Source organism: Puntigrus tetrazona, chromosome 14 (genome assembly GCF_018831695.1).
Source record: "Puntigrus tetrazona isolate hp1 chromosome 14, ASM1883169v1, whole genome shotgun sequence".
Taxonomy (NCBI): domain Eukaryota; kingdom Metazoa; phylum Chordata; class Actinopteri; order Cypriniformes; family Cyprinidae; genus Puntigrus; species Puntigrus tetrazona.
Window position 1 is genome coordinate 7093470 of NC_056712.1, and position 16064 is coordinate 7109533.

General features: G+C 35.7%; 1 protein-coding gene across 1 annotated transcript; it reads right to left on the reverse strand.

Annotated features, from left to right (window-relative positions):
• Positions 1 to 109: 109 nt before the first annotated feature.
• acsl1b (acyl-CoA synthetase long chain family member 1b) lies at positions 110 to 13146 on the reverse strand. Its single transcript, XM_043257423.1, is given in 21 exon segments — positions 110 to 2207; positions 3004 to 3075; positions 3212 to 3313; positions 3394 to 3537; positions 4311 to 4427; positions 5110 to 5198; positions 5275 to 5347; positions 5434 to 5529; positions 5620 to 5754; positions 6765 to 6899; positions 6982 to 7059; positions 8428 to 8501; positions 8630 to 8681; positions 8803 to 8835; positions 9881 to 10056; positions 10282 to 10381; positions 11288 to 11389; positions 12476 to 12540; positions 12736 to 12850; positions 12936 to 13039; positions 13042 to 13146. Coding segments are annotated over 21 exon segments (2091 nt in total). The 5' UTR covers positions 13130 to 13146; the 3' UTR covers positions 110 to 2066.
• Between the last annotated feature and the right edge of the window lie 2918 nt (positions 13147 to 16064).

Consider the following 16064-nt stretch of genomic DNA (forward strand, 5'->3'; position numbering starts at 1 on the left):
ATGCGGTTCTAACAGAAAGTGCCAACTGGAAATAAATGGTTAAAGTCACGCGACTATTTACAGGAAATTTACTTTCACACCCTGACACAAAAACAGCTTTAACCCACTGTTCGTCGTTCATAAATCATATTTAATTTGAATCATGTACATCTCTTACATGGAAAACATACATTTATCATTATTATCACGATAAGGTGTTTTAGTACAGCTGAGTCATTTGAAGAGTGCACTTAAATTTTTCAGTTGCTTTGGTTTATCTACAGGTCATTTCACACTCGAGATAAAGCTTTAATAAAACAAACGATGAAAACAATAATAAACACACGATTACAATGAACATGAAGCAGCAACCATCGATGAAACATAAGGACACATGTGGAAAGCTCCTGTATTCTGCAATGCTGTTACAGCATAATGATACGAGACATGTCACACCTGTAATATTACACCTGAAAACATCTGCCTTCACATAAATAGCCAACAAAATTAGATGAGGACGTAAGCCGTCTTAAAGTCAACATTAAAGATGAGGAAAGCATCGTATAGACAGCATATGGCTTACATAGGTACACACTGTAGATCACAATGTGTTTAAACTCAACGGACATTTTTAATGAAACACAGGCAAAGCTAATTAGAGCAAATCGATTTATGTATCGTTTGCACACATTTTGTAAGGCACTATTCTTTGTAAAGCTGCTTTAGAATAAGTTCTATATATATATATATATATATATATATATATATATATATATATATATATATATATATATATATAGAATTACATTGAAGATGTAATGCTGAACAACAATCGGCTTTGCTAGTGTTCCTTTAATAACAGATACACAGTTTTTTAAAGGCTTCAGGACATAAAACCGTCTACTGGAAGACAAAATCATGAAATATTTCTCACTCTCCATCTAACATGGACTGTGTGCTTCACCCTTCATGCTGATTGTGAGGTACAGTACAAAATTATTGGCTTTTTTTGTCGCATGTGTGCGTTTTCCTGTCTCATCAACACTCGATGCAGCTGATGACCATTAATAAGGCACATTTTTCCCTGAGACTGTACACAGTATTTCCCAAACACGCACATACACGATGTGAGATCATTACACGATATAGCTACTGTACTGCCGCTGAAGCAGTGGTTAAAAAAAAAAAAAAAAAAACATTTACTAGAAAGGCCACAAACTTAAAAATGAAGGCTTGCTGTATTAAAGGAATAGTTTGCTTAAAATGGTGTCAAGTCATCCGAGATGTAGATGAGTTTGTTTCTTCATAAGAACGGAGTTGGAGAAATGCAGCAATGCGTCACTTACTTACCAATGGATCCTCTGAAGTGACTGGGTGCCGTCAGAGTCCAAATAGCTAAAAGCTGATCTCAATAAATAATCCACACCACTACAGCTCATTAAAGGTGTTGCAGTTTTTGACTACTAAAGCACAAAAATACCATAATATATGAGAAACATGCTAAGCTAACATACCTGTTTATCTGAAAAACAATGCTACAGTTATTCTCCTCTGAAAATGTGCGTTCCACATCTGTCTCTGGTTGGACTCTCATTCCGACGGCACCCATTCGCTTCAGAGGATCCATTGGTGAGCAAGTGATGTAATACTACATTTCGCCAAATCTGTTCTTATGAAGAAACAAACTCATCTGCATCTTGGAGTGAGGGTGAGTACATCTTCAGCAAATTTAAGCAGAATGGCATGTTTGGTTATCTACATCATCTCATTAGTAAAAATTGCTTTTAAATAAAAGAGGAAGCTTATTCTGTCCTCAATAACAGCATTAGGTTGTTTGTGCTTGTGGATTTCTCTTCCCTTTCTCCTAAAATAGTCAAAAGCAAAAAAATTACGGTGTCAAAATGTAGGGACGTTTTCCTGAGGTGGAATCTTTAAAGTCGGGTGATGAAGCTTCGAGTAACAGCTGATCTAAGGTATATAATCTTATTCTGAAATGCATATATAACAAGCTCTCTCTTGTTTTGAACCAGCTCTTTTCAGTCACGAGACCCAGATCAGCTCTGTCACTCCAACATATCTGAGGCACTTTACATTTTGATGTTAGAGTAAAGCTCATCGATCTGTTTCCTGAAGCAGTTCCTGAGGTCAGTGCGTTTGGCTTTCAGGGTGGGAGTCAGGAGGCCGTTTTGGATGGAGAACATCTCGGTGTGAAGAGCAATGTCCTTTACCTGAGAAGTGAAGAAATTACTTGATGTACTTAAAAATATTTAGGCCTAAATTTAAGATTTATATATTTGAACTGCATTGCACTTTCCATCCTATTAAACTTAATGTAAGGTATGTTTGCCAGTCACACGTAATAGTACTAATAAACTGAATCTATTGTAAATACACAGTAACTGGGTATATATATATATATATATATATATATATATATATATATATATATATATATATATATATATATATATTATATATATGTGCATGCATTTTGTGCATGCATTTTAAAAATAGGATTACTTAAAATCAAATGCAAGTAATTAACAATACACTTAGAGCTGACAAATGATTAATCACAGTTTATTTACATATGTGTGTGTACGGTGTATATTATGTACATATAAGTACATAAAAGTGTATATAAATATGAAAAATGTAATTATATAATTTCAGAATTTATATGAATATTCATATATACACGTAAATGCATGTAAATATTTTCTAAATATATACTGCATGCGTGTCTTTATATATACATAGTAAATATGTAAAGAATAAAGTATTTATAAAATAAAATTAAATCAATAAATCAAGTAATATTCATGCAGTTCAAACAAAACCTTTATTTTGAATGTGATTAGTTAAATATAGTTTATTTAGTGCTGTCAAAATCACAATAAATCACAACTAATCACATTCAAGTGCATGAATATTACTTGTTTCTTACTAGTTTCATTTCAAGCTGAAACTGTATAATCTAAAAGAATGGAAATTCATTTCTGAGTGTATGAAGACAAACCTCACCTGTTCAAAAGACTTCAGGCCACTTTCTTTACCCAGTTTGACAATATCTTCCAGAATGGCTTTCTTCACTTCCTAAATCAACATAGAGACACATTATATACACTCAAAACTCTGCGATTTACGTTTTAATTCAAGACCCAAATCTACCTAAGCATGCAACTCTCTGAAAAAAAGGGAATAAAAATGCAGCTGGGAGATCTGTCTTTACCTTTTTTTTGCACAGTTCTTCGTACGAGCCCTCCATGCCTCTCTTCTTGGCCCAGCCGGGCAGAAAGTCCGGATCAGGCACGATGATGGCTACCAGACAAGCCTGTGGAGAAATGAGAGAACAGCAAATAATAAAGGCTTGTTCTGTTCCGCCTCTACCCGAGCGTGGCTCTCTCTCCTCACCTGCAGACTGTCTCCATGAACGAAAGCCTGCGCCACGGCTTCACTCCTGATGTAAATGTTCTCGATCTTCTCTGGAGCGATGTATTCACCCTGAGCCAGCTTAAAAATGTGCTTCTTACGGTCCACAAGCTTCAGAGTGCCATTCTGCAAAACAAAAATGGCGCTTGAGCATATATGTGTATACAGGTTTATGGGCATCATTTGTCTTCGTGCAATTTAAATACGTTTCTCTAATAACTAAAAACTATAATAGTCTATTTAAATAACGGATTACTTAACATTACTTAAAACTGTTCAACTAAAAGAACAAGTGGCTGAATAGCAAACTATTTGGGTGTTTGTTCGTTTTTGGGGGTTTTATTTTGCGAAGTGGGGGGTTTGATTTTAAATACAAATAATGTTATTTTGAGAAATGAACGCTTTATTAATCAAGGACATTCAACAATTCAATTTCAAATGAATGCTGTTTATTGAAATTCCTATTAATCAAAGAATCTTGGGAAAAACTATTGAGCACAGAGAATAATAAATGTTTCTTGAGCAAAAATCTGGTCTGATTTCTGAAGAATCATGTGACACTGAGGACTAGAGTAATGATGAAGTCCTCTTCCCGTTGATTACAGGAATAAAATTACACTTTTCAATATAATCAAATAGAAACCAATTATTTTTAAAAACTTTAAAAAATATTTTTTATTATTACTGTTTTACTATATTTCTAATCAAATAAATGCAGCATTGGTGAGTAAGAGATAAGTCTTTTAAAAAATTTTGAGTACTTTTAAATGCCACATGTACGCATTTAATTAGCTGCATCTTGTTTTATTATTTATAATGCACCAAAATAGTGCATCAAAAATCATAATCTAATGTGTCTGTGAACACAGAACTAAGGTCCTCTATTAAACCGCTCTTACCGGCAGCCACCTGCCAATGTCTCCTGTGTGAACCCAACCATCTTCATCAAGAGTCTCCTTCGTCTTCTCGGGGTCTTTCAGATACCCCTTAAAAACATTAGGACCCCTCACACACACCTGCCAGAAACAACACACCTATCGAATGGGTGAAAGACCTCAGGAAATACACACAAGATTATTACTGTTAACTTTTTGGTGTCATTTTAAAGATAGCTGAAACTAAATAAGCTGAAATAAATAAAAAAGACAAAAAACTATACATATATTTAAAAATAAATGAATAAATTGCAAATATATATATATATATATATATATATATATATATATATATATATATATATATATATATATATATTAACAAAAAACATAATGTTTAGTAGCATTAACAAAAAAATGTATGCAACTGCAACATTTTTTTTTCTTCCTCACATTACCTCTTTATAACACAATAAATAAAAAATTATTCACTGTATACTTATATACAGTAGGCCTATATGTGACCCTGGACTACCAAACCAGTCTTAAGTAGCACTGGTATATTTGTAGAAATAGACAAAAATACATTGTATAGGTAAATGAAGATATATCAACACTTCTTTTTCGATTAGTAAATTAGTAATATGCTTTGCTCAGGACTTCATTTGCACAACTTTAACGGGCATTTTCTGAACATTTAGATTTTCATGCACCCTCAGATTCCAAAGTCTTAACAGATCTGGTTTTGTGGTCCAGGGTCACATAGGCACTACAATAGTATCTCATTTATAATAACACAACACACACACACACACACACACACCTCTCCCTCGCCTTTAGCTGCGTAATAGTTCATCTCGGCCACATCCACTAATTTGATGTCATTACAGGGCAGAGGAGCTCCAACATGACCTGCAACGACACCGCAAAACACTCAATACAGCCGTGTTAATAGCCGTTCATGCCTCAGCATGTGTGTGTGTGTTACCTGCAGTCCAGTCTCCTGGTACTGTAGTTGTGCTGCCGGCGGTGCATTCGGTCTGACCGTATCCTTCGTAAAACTGCAAGGAAACAGCTACTTCAAAACCCGGCAGTATAAAACATATTGTAATGAGTCCAAATGTGTGTCTGAGCGGTCAAAGCGTACATGGCAGCCCAGCGCAGCTCGCAGGAAGGTGAGAACAGGAGCTGAAATGGGAGCCGCTCCGGTCACCATCATCCGGACGTTTCCTCCAACACTGGCCTGCAGGGGGCAGCAGAGACCCGTCACTACACTGAACACTGCCGCTCTTTCTAACGTTGTCAGCAAGCACCTTCTCGGCTCGATAATCACCTGGACTTTCTTGAAGATGATCTTGTCCCACACGCTGTCCCTCCTCATGATCCCGCTCTTCATCTCGTTCTCTTTCCTCCTGAAGGCAAACTCCAGGATGCGTCTCTTCAGGGGACTGTTGGCCTGACCGTAGATCTACGAGAGGGTTTAACTACATTACTACTACACTAGAGCAGCTAACACGTAAAGACACTACGAGGGGAAAGACGTGAAGGATGTGAGAGATCCCAGGTCATACAGTAGCACAGTTATCATAAATGGTTGTGACTTGCATTACTGAGGCATACTGTATGAACAGTTTAGGACAAAACGGAAGCTCATTCAATAAGAGGAGCACCATGCGTATTACTACCACTAACAGATCATGATAAATTATTATTATTAATAATAAGAATAATTTAAAATAAGTTAAGTATTTTAAATCAGTAAAGAACTATATTCCAGTACTATTGTGCTGTAAAATAAAATTACTTAAAATGATGATAATAATAATAAACAATAAATACTTTTATTTTACTATTACTCAAAACATAGCAATTAAAAAAATATATAACAATATAATATAACAATTGCATTAAAACTACTGTAATATAAATAGTATTTATTATTAGAAGTAGACAAATAAGACAAATGATTCATAATATTATTTTATCATACAATTAAATTAAACAAAATTTTATTGAATTAAATAATTATTATTAAATTAAAAAAACAATATTTCATACTATTAAAAATTAGTATTTAATCTGACTATTATTCAAAATATTTTTTAATTATTTTCATTATATAGATTAATATCAATAAATTACAACTGCATTAAAACTACTGTACTACAGAAAAATGGGTATTTATTGTTAATATTAATAATGACAAATTATTATAAATATTTTATTAACATTTGAATCATAAAGTTAAATACTGATATATGAAAACCAAATTATTGCTATGGCCATAATACCATTTACAGTATTTTTTTTTAAAATGAGTAATATTAATTTTATTTTACAAAAACACACACAATAATAATTTTGCATTTACTGAATAGAAAGCATTTAACGTATTTGAAAAAAATTTTTTTTCCTTCTGGTTTACACATTCCTGCAGGTTTGCTGCAGGTTTAATCTAGTCTTCAAGCCCTAGCTCACCTTGTCAAACATGCGGTTCAGCAGACGAGGAACCACAGGGAATATGGTGGGCTTCAGGGTCGTGAGGTCTTCCATCAGCATGCGGATGTCCCCCTGGAAGTATCCGATGCGTGCGCCGTGCACCAGAGTCACTCCCTGAGCACCGGTCCGCGGGAACAGACGCGTCACAAGCAGAGCAAACCATAAAGCGTGTGCTTATTTAAAAAAAAATACAGACCTCTACGACTCTCTCAAACATGTGCGCCAGGGGCAGGTAAGAGATGTGCGCGTCCTGAGGGCCGATGGGACAGGTGGGCTGCGAGACACAGGTCGAGACGAATGTGAGCGACGGAATCCAGCAAATACTAAAAATGATTAAAACTGTCTCCCTGACAGATCACCAGTAGATTATTAAAACAGTTATCCGGTTAAATGGAAGATGACTCGGTGACATGTAATGGTTTTAAGTGTCTGTTTAGTTTGTGTTGGAACTCATTTTTGTATTGCTGCCCATTTTGGCCAGGACAAAAAAAAAAAAAAGAGTCTTTTCTGGTTAAATAAAAAAAAAAAATTATCAAAACAAAAAAAACTGGTAATCATAAAAGAAATAAATAAATTAAATATGTAGCATTTGAACCAACCAGACACACAGCTATTTGTTATATTTATATTATATTATATATTATATTATATTTAATAAATAATCTTTAATAGCCCTTTCACCCAACCAAGGGCCACTAAAAGCGTCTCTCTAAAATTCATCTAAACACCTCAGACGCCAGAACAGGCCTCTGGTTCCCCGAATTTGGACAAAGCAACTCTAACCCCATTCCCTCTTTTGGAAAGACAGTGGACTTTTCTCTTATTAATTCACAGGGAAACCTTTCTTTGAACGTCATTGTGTATATTGTTATTGTTCTTGTATTACTGTCTTTTGTATTGTACACCGTTTTGTGCATGTTTATGACAGATCGCTAGTCAATATCACCTTTTAATATAAACACATTTCTTGTTAGGTGTCGTTTTCACGTGATCTAATCGAGAGAGTTTATTATATGCGACATGTCAGTGTTCTAAGACTCTTGCTTGTTTAACAGGTGGCTTTTCTTGACGGTTAATCCATCAAGCCTTTGCACTTTCCTTGTGTATAAACGTTTTGACGCTTGTGTGTTTCGTTATTCATTAGCATTTAGTTAATAAAACGTCATGCTACATGCTCTAACGCTCTGATACTGTAGGAAGGTCTTTCCTGTGGCCTATGTGCTTTGTCATGGAAGCGAAAACTGCACTGTAAAGTAAAAATAAGGTATCATTTCTTACAAATTTAAAATCGCATGCAGATAAATTATTACATTTAATTATAAAATTCAAAATTATACAATTATTTAATTATTTAAAAATGCAAATAGTAAATTAATAATAATAATAATAATAATATCAACAAATATTACATAATATAAAAATAAAGCATTACTTATATAATATATGCAACTCAAATATGTTAGTAAAAGGCTTTTACCCAATTGGGAAAGGTTAAAAATAAATAAATAAATAAAAATAAATATATTAAATAATATATTCATATATAAATAAAATTACAAATAAAACAATAGTGAAAACTGTTCTGCTTGACAAATGAATTTTAAGTTTTGATTTTAGGGCTTTTATTTGAGACTGTATTTACCTTTGTGATATAGATGAAGGCAGATATATTAGACACTATGTTTCTGTGGGTGAGCATCGCTCCTTTAGGGTTTCCTGTGAAAAAAACAAGCAAGAAAGGATAAAAGCATATTGCAAAGGATACTGCATTTAAGCCAAATATACACCGATATCAATTCATGCATTTTCTGGCTGGAATGAAGTAACCAATAAAAACGCTGTACCTGTGGTACCACTTGTAAAACAAATAATAGCCAAGTCATCAGGCTGAGGGGGCTGCAGATACAGGAGGAATTCAAGAAACATTCAGAATTTTAAAGGAGAAAAGTAGCACCCAGACTCTGTAATAATAAAATATACACTGGCAAAAGGAAAAAAAGAAACTGCAAATACTAACCACAGGATGCTTTCGATGAGCCTTGCCGACATTCTGCAAAGGAAGAGAAACTTATTTAAGTACTGAAGAAGACAGAGGAAGCTCAGTGAAAGAGGAAGAAACTGTTTGCGGTAAAGACTGAACTGAAGACAGACGGCAATCAAACTCAAGCACGGCCGATACAAACCTTCATCTCGCTCAGGAAGTCAAAAACTCACAAAGTTAATAGTGTGTACATTAGGAATTCCCTGTAATGAAGTTCAAATCGTAATTAAATAATACAAATGTCAAATTAATTTATTTAATTTTTTAAATAATGTAAATAACTTTAATAACATTAATCAATAGTATTAAAATAAATATGTAACATTAATCAAAAATAATTATTATATGAATGTCCAATTTAATCATACAATATTATATAAAATATTAAAATAAATAACAAACAAAAACACTCAATTATGAAAGAAAATGAACAATAATCATTACGTTTAAATAAAATCATAAATCAATCAAAAAATACATAATCTAATAAACAAATTTGAGAATAATAAAAGAAATATAAAATATTATCACAATTATAACTTAAATACAAATTAATATTATTATGACTGAATAATATTATAATAAAACAAAACATCAGCAACCTAACTAAATAAAACAAAACTACAATTTTATTTGTTTATTTGCATGCCATGTAGCCAATCGTAGTCATCAAAGAAAAGCAAACACGGCAATAACACATTTTTAAATCAGTGAAATATCTTGAAAAATATTTTTTTGAAAACCTTTAATTTTGGGGGGGATATTGTACTCTATGGCACGATTTCGTGTAAATACTATTTGTGCGTGAATATAATATTCATACGGTCCATCCAAATTCCATAACTGTAACATGCATTTTTTTTTTTAAAAGTCAGTATGTTTGAAGTATGCTCTATAAATAGCAGCTGAAGTGTCAGTGTGCTCTCGGGTCACCCTGTTACCACAGCTCATCCTCGCCTCGGGTCACAGCAAGACAAACAGACCCCGCCAGACGCAAACACGCGCGCATCGAGCGCTTTCGCCGGGGTTAAGCAAAGATTTGAGATTCATTCACCTCTGCGTCTCTCAGGCCGATGACGTCGATGCCGCACTGCTGCGCTCTGCTAACCAAATCGGCGTCGAAGTTTTCGATGAGGATCAGGGTTTTGATTGAGTGCTGCCGACCCGAGACGCAATCCAGCAGCAGCTTGACCTTCTCGGGCACGTCACATACGACCGTAGAGATGCAGGCTGCGAACGCACACACAAATGCACGCTAATAAAACAAGAGTAAAAATAAGCGAATACATTCATTCTCTAGATCGCTGAAACTCAAACCCTAATATTGACCTAGCAAACACCAATGGAAAAGACAGCAGGCACATCCTGTACGACACGTGGGATCATACTAAATCAATGACTAATAAATACACACGCTTGCTGTAAATACACTATTTCGAGGTAAAACGGACATACTTTTGTCGAGGATGTAGCTTATTGCTTCTGTGCCCAAGGTGTCGTACAGAGGAACTGATATCAGAGAGTATGTGTAGCAGGCCAGCTCCGAAATCGTCCACTGGAGAAAGATTTCAGGCATTAGTCACAGAATATTTGCAATCTCGAATGAAAATGAAGTTCAGTTTTGTTCATTGCAACCTGTTGGTCACAAACTCAAGAGTCCCAAATATAGCAAAAGGTAATGGCGGGAGAATTTGCAAATGAAATTATAATCAAAGAATACTTTTTAGATATGTATTTTAAAGGTGAAGCGTGTATTTCTCGACCGTTACCAATCAGAATTGAAAATTACGCTTTATAACTTTTTACCTGCGATTAAAATACACAGACTCAAAAACTTGAAAAACATATTTGGAGAAATGTAGCATTCCGTCATTTGCTCAAAAGCCGATCCTTTGCAGTGAATGGGTGCCGTCAGAATGAGAGTCTTAACAGCTGATAAACACAAATCCATCTGTTTTTAACTTTTTTATCCGCTCCTTTTGGAAAAAAAAAACATGAGTACATAATCCACAATAAAGCTTCCTTCAGTGAAAAGGTTGGTCTCCTGTTCTATGCATATTTCTCTCTTGATTCAGACAAGACTTTTTTTTTTACTGGAGAAAGCAATTATTATTTATAAAAGACTTATATGTTTCCCGAAGCATGGTTAGATATTGAAAAAACTATGGACTTTCTCAAAAAGTTATGTTTTTTCCTTTCGCAAAACATTAATTGACGGACTGGAGTTGTTTGGATCACTCGTGGATTATTGTTTTTAATCAGCTGTTTGGACCCTCATTCTGACGGCACCCATTCACTGTCAGCCAGTGTAATGTTACAAGTAACGCTACACTTCTTTAAATTCAGTAGAGAAATTTGTTGAAATATTGGTTGGACTATTGCTTTAAAAGCATTAATTTAAACCAGGTTAAAATGTAAACCGAATTTTATTACAATAAATCACATATTTATTAGCTCTGACCTCTGGTCTGTTCTGAGAGAATATGCCGATGTAGGGGTCTCCGTCTTTCGAGTGTCCTTTGTGCAAAAACGCTGATCCCAGATTCTCCGCTCGCTCCATCACCTGATGAAGAGGAAATGACAAATAACTAAACCCAAGCACATGTATACAGTTCACTGTGCGCGAAAAGGAAGGAGAAATTAAAGAAAAAAATCCAAACCAACCATAAGCGTACTTCTCTACATAGTTTAAATTCGATTCCAATTAATTTTTTCGTGACCAGCTTCACATGTCAAAGGTTATTGGTGCATGCATTTAGTGTCACGTGAAATCTGTATAGCTAAATAACAAAATGACATCATTTAAACCCGTCTGCCTCGGGCCGCAGTTAAACAAGTTCCCTCACGCCTGTTTGGCCAGCCGTGTAAGTGCAACCCTCACAACCAGGCCAACTAACTACAAGAAAGCCGCACTTAAAGAGGTCTGAAATCCAAAACCAGCGTCCGCACAGGTGTGTGCCGGACGCTCTGATCACACACCACACAGTTTAGGCGTTTTGAAAGAACATAATGCCTCACCGCATGAATTCCTTCACAGGTTTTACGGCATGTTAGATGCTGGTTGTGTTATTAAAGGACCCGCTGCACCAGGTAACTTATTAACTTAAGAGTCAAGAGAACACTAAATGTCAGCTATAATAAATACCACAGCTCAATGATAAAAAATGGGCGAGTGGCATGGCACCAGTGTGAGACGGGCCAGATCTGTATTGTGACATTGTACATTTAAACTGTTACGTCTAAAAAAAAAAAACACTTAAAGACGTGAAGCATCAGTTTGAAGGTGTTGACATTTCAACATCAAGTGTTTAGCTGCTGAGCTGAATAGAAGATGCATGGTTTCGTAATATTGTTACATAATAAATTGTCTGCACTAGCTATTAATTATGACCTCAACATTTTAATATTTATTATTAAACTGTTGAGGTCATAATCAATAGTGAGTAATAAAGCTGTAAAAACGTAATCTATCTGCATACTCGTTATTAATGAAAACATTATTAAGTGATGCAAAATGAAATGATTTCTACCACATGCCGATGTAAAAATAAAAACCATTCTTTGTGGTGAGTTAAAATATCAGAGGACTCGATTAGAAAAAGCATGTATCTAAAGAGCAACAGCTTTGAATGTAGAAGTGTCCTCCTACCTCTGAGTACGAAAGCCATTCATACGGCTGCTTTGGTTTTCTGGATCCCAGGCAGGGCCCGTTTTCTGAAAGAAATGATGAGGATATCAAAGAAATGAGTTGTTTTTATATATCAGCATCATGCAATATATAAATGCTGACCACTTCACAGGTTGACGGAGCACTTCATAGCAAAATATAACAGTATTATCAACTAAATATTACATTTCAGCGTTTATTCTATTGCTTCAAGGTTAAAATGTGAGCGTAAAAGTGCATACTTGACTCCCTCAGACCCCTGTGAAAGCACTCGTACATGGTCTTGGCATCCTCGTAGAAAAAGTTCAAGAGCGGGGCTCCGTTTAACGATGCCCCTCGGCGAGCGAACTCTCCTCCCTGGTGACAACAAACACATTTTATATCAAATCTCTGATTGCGGTAAGAGAGCTGTGGAGCTCATCTCGATGCGGGATTATCTTACCGGCAGCTCCACTGACTGCATGCGCAGGTCACAGGGGGCTTTGAGGGCCTTGGGTCTGGTGGCGTACCAGTACGCGGTGGCGGCGGTGAACGCGCCCATGCCGAGAGGGTGTTTGTGGAGAGGCCGCGGAAATAGTCCCTCACCTCGGAGAGCTCAGGGATTCGCAGCTGCTTCAACAGCTCGTGTGCCTGCATGACTACAGCAAACTCAATCTGTGGAGGACGACAGGGGTCAAATAAGACCCTACTACACTTAAGACTCTTACCTACTTATGAGTCACCAAATAGCAACTGAAAAAAATATATATTTTACTCTGTGACGTTATTTATTGTCAAATAAATGACCATTACGCTAAAAAGTCTAACGAAACGTGAAAAGTGCGTTACTGTCCTAAAGTGATTTAAAAATCTGTTTTGTAAAATCTGAGCTATAAAAGTCTTGGCAAGGGTTTTGAAATGTTGTGGAAAACCCTTTGAATAAATCTCAGCAATCAACCGGTAATCAAAGTGAACTGTGTCACATTATCTTTGCAGGGAAACGGTCCGCGATGAAGGGTCGAACTGAGCAAACCATCAGATAAGGTTATCTTCATCTACTACACCTGTGACTTGCTTTTACAAAGGAATAAACTAGAATTAAACTTCGGTTTGACCAAGCCAGCACCAACAGCTAAAACTAGGGTGATATTTGGCACTGTGGAATTATTTTCAAGACAGTTTCCCTAAATGCAGACTTTTCCCAAATTCTCCAAGAGTACAGAACGCGTGCACACACATTAGTTTTTTTATTAAACTCTGCCTTCAGTGAAATGTCAGCAGATACTGGCATTATGTAGACTTACAACTGTCCTTTCTTTCAATTCTCCTTTCACTTTCACATTTGATCAATGATCAGCATGTTACAAAAATAACCACAATGTTCTTCTTGCGTTTTTTTTTCAGCTGATTTTTATGAAATATGACCTAGACGTGTTTTTGAGTGAGTAAACAAATACAACAATACTTTTTACAATATGGACTAAAAAACATTTAACATTCAATTCAATATGTTACGTGCAATTTGTTTGTAAATATTCCTGAAATTTATTAGCAAAAAAAGTAACCCTTCATTTTACAGTTACACCTAGTTAGTTGCTTATTAGCATGCATATTACTAAAATATTAGCCGTTTTATTGGGGCTACTCCTACCAATACCTGAACTAAACAACTACCTTCCTAACTATTAATAAGCAGCAAATTGAGACTTTATTGATGAAAAAGTCAAGTGTTACCAAGAGTTACCTATTCTAAAGTGTTACCAAAATATATTTTACCTGTAATATATTTAAATTAAAACTGTTAAATGTTAGTTTAAAACCATTACCCTAAGAATTTGAATATTAAACAGGTCTAACTACACGTTATAACCAAATGAACAATACAAACTACAAGCTTCATTTGCAACAAGCTAACGCAGCAGCATTAGGGCCATGAGTCACCTTTGTCAGCTATGTGATTCACGTCAAACCTTGCGCGGACGCGTTACCCCTTTAACCTCTCACCCACTTCTATTCTTACTGCCCCAGGGCAGATCATTCTGAGAAGCTGCCTTCACTTTTAGTGAGGAAAAACAGACACAGCGTGAAGCCCTTGTAAACTCATGCACGACTGCAAGCAAAAAACAGCTCAAACACAACAAACCATTCAATATCCTCATTCATTCAGATCAGAAAATGCTAAATTCTTTACATTCTGACGAAAAGAAAAAACAGCTTCTTCGACTTTGCCAGTACACGCCTTGCTCGAAAACTCGCCCTTCGTCGGGGCGTTGACAGCAAGGTCAGAACATCTCAAATCACCTGGAAGGAACTCAACACGACCAACACGCTTCACCTGAGACCTGAAGAGTAAGGTATGTCCGAACGTGGGCGCCGATGTGCCTCCTGCACCCACAGAATCACGCCAACGGGAAGATGAAATGAGAAGGTGAAGGTAAAAACAGCTCAGTCTGAACCACTTACAGGTTGAGTTTATGTGCAATCGAGGGTCAGACCGCTGCCGACCCCTTCCTGCTCCTTATTGGACAGACACACAGCCTTAGAACCTGCTGCATCAGCCAATCACAGGACAGGAAGTCAAACAAGCAATGACCAATAGTTAAAGTCCTATAAAACACAACTGACTAGATATAATTTGTTACTGTGCCAATTCTCGACAAGAACTATATGCTGATTACATTACACCGATGTTCTGTGATGAAAATTGACTGACATGTTTGTTTTTTGTTTTTTTTGGGTTTTTTTTATATTTTTATTTCTTTTTTTTTTATTAATATTTACACTTGCATAAATGCATAAAAATTCAAAAGCGACATTACAGACACATATAATGTTACAAAGATTTATATAGGCTATTCTTTTATAGTAAAATCCTAAAAAGAAGTATAATCCTAAAAAAAAAAAAAAGAATTATGACTTACACAAAAATGGCAGCTTTCAACATTTTAATAATAAAAAATGTTTCTTGTGCGGTATATTATGATTTCTGAAAGATCATGTGATTGCAGTGAAGATGCTGGAAATTCAGCTTTGATCGCAGGAATAAATGACGTTTTAAAATTATATAAATATTCCACAATATCACTATACTTTTGATTAAATAAATGCAGCCTTAGTGAGTATGAGGGACTTGTTTCAAAAACATTACAAATCCTTAACCTAAGATTTTGAAGAAAATGCTAATAAATCACAAAATTTTGAAACGTCAGCTTAATTGATAGATGGGTCAATCACTACCTATACGATAGTATCTATCCCACTTCTGTTTATTGATCAAATATCTCCTTGTTATCTCACTGTTTTTGGCGTGAACCCGTCAAGAGGAACTGATAAACATAAACACTCCGTCTCATTCCACTAGTGTCCAAACTTTCCAGGGCAAAGGTAACATGACCACAGCCACATCCTTTAAACTCTTGCCGTGACGGAGGGGCATGAGTAAGACCAATGACAGACCCTCAGGCCGCTCACCCGATGGGTGCAGACACAGCCCCCTCCCACAGCTGCTATTTAAAAACAGTGGCACAACAAATGGAAACAGTGGCATGAGGTTGAGTGGAACAGATCCAGATATATTAAAGGCATGCGATTT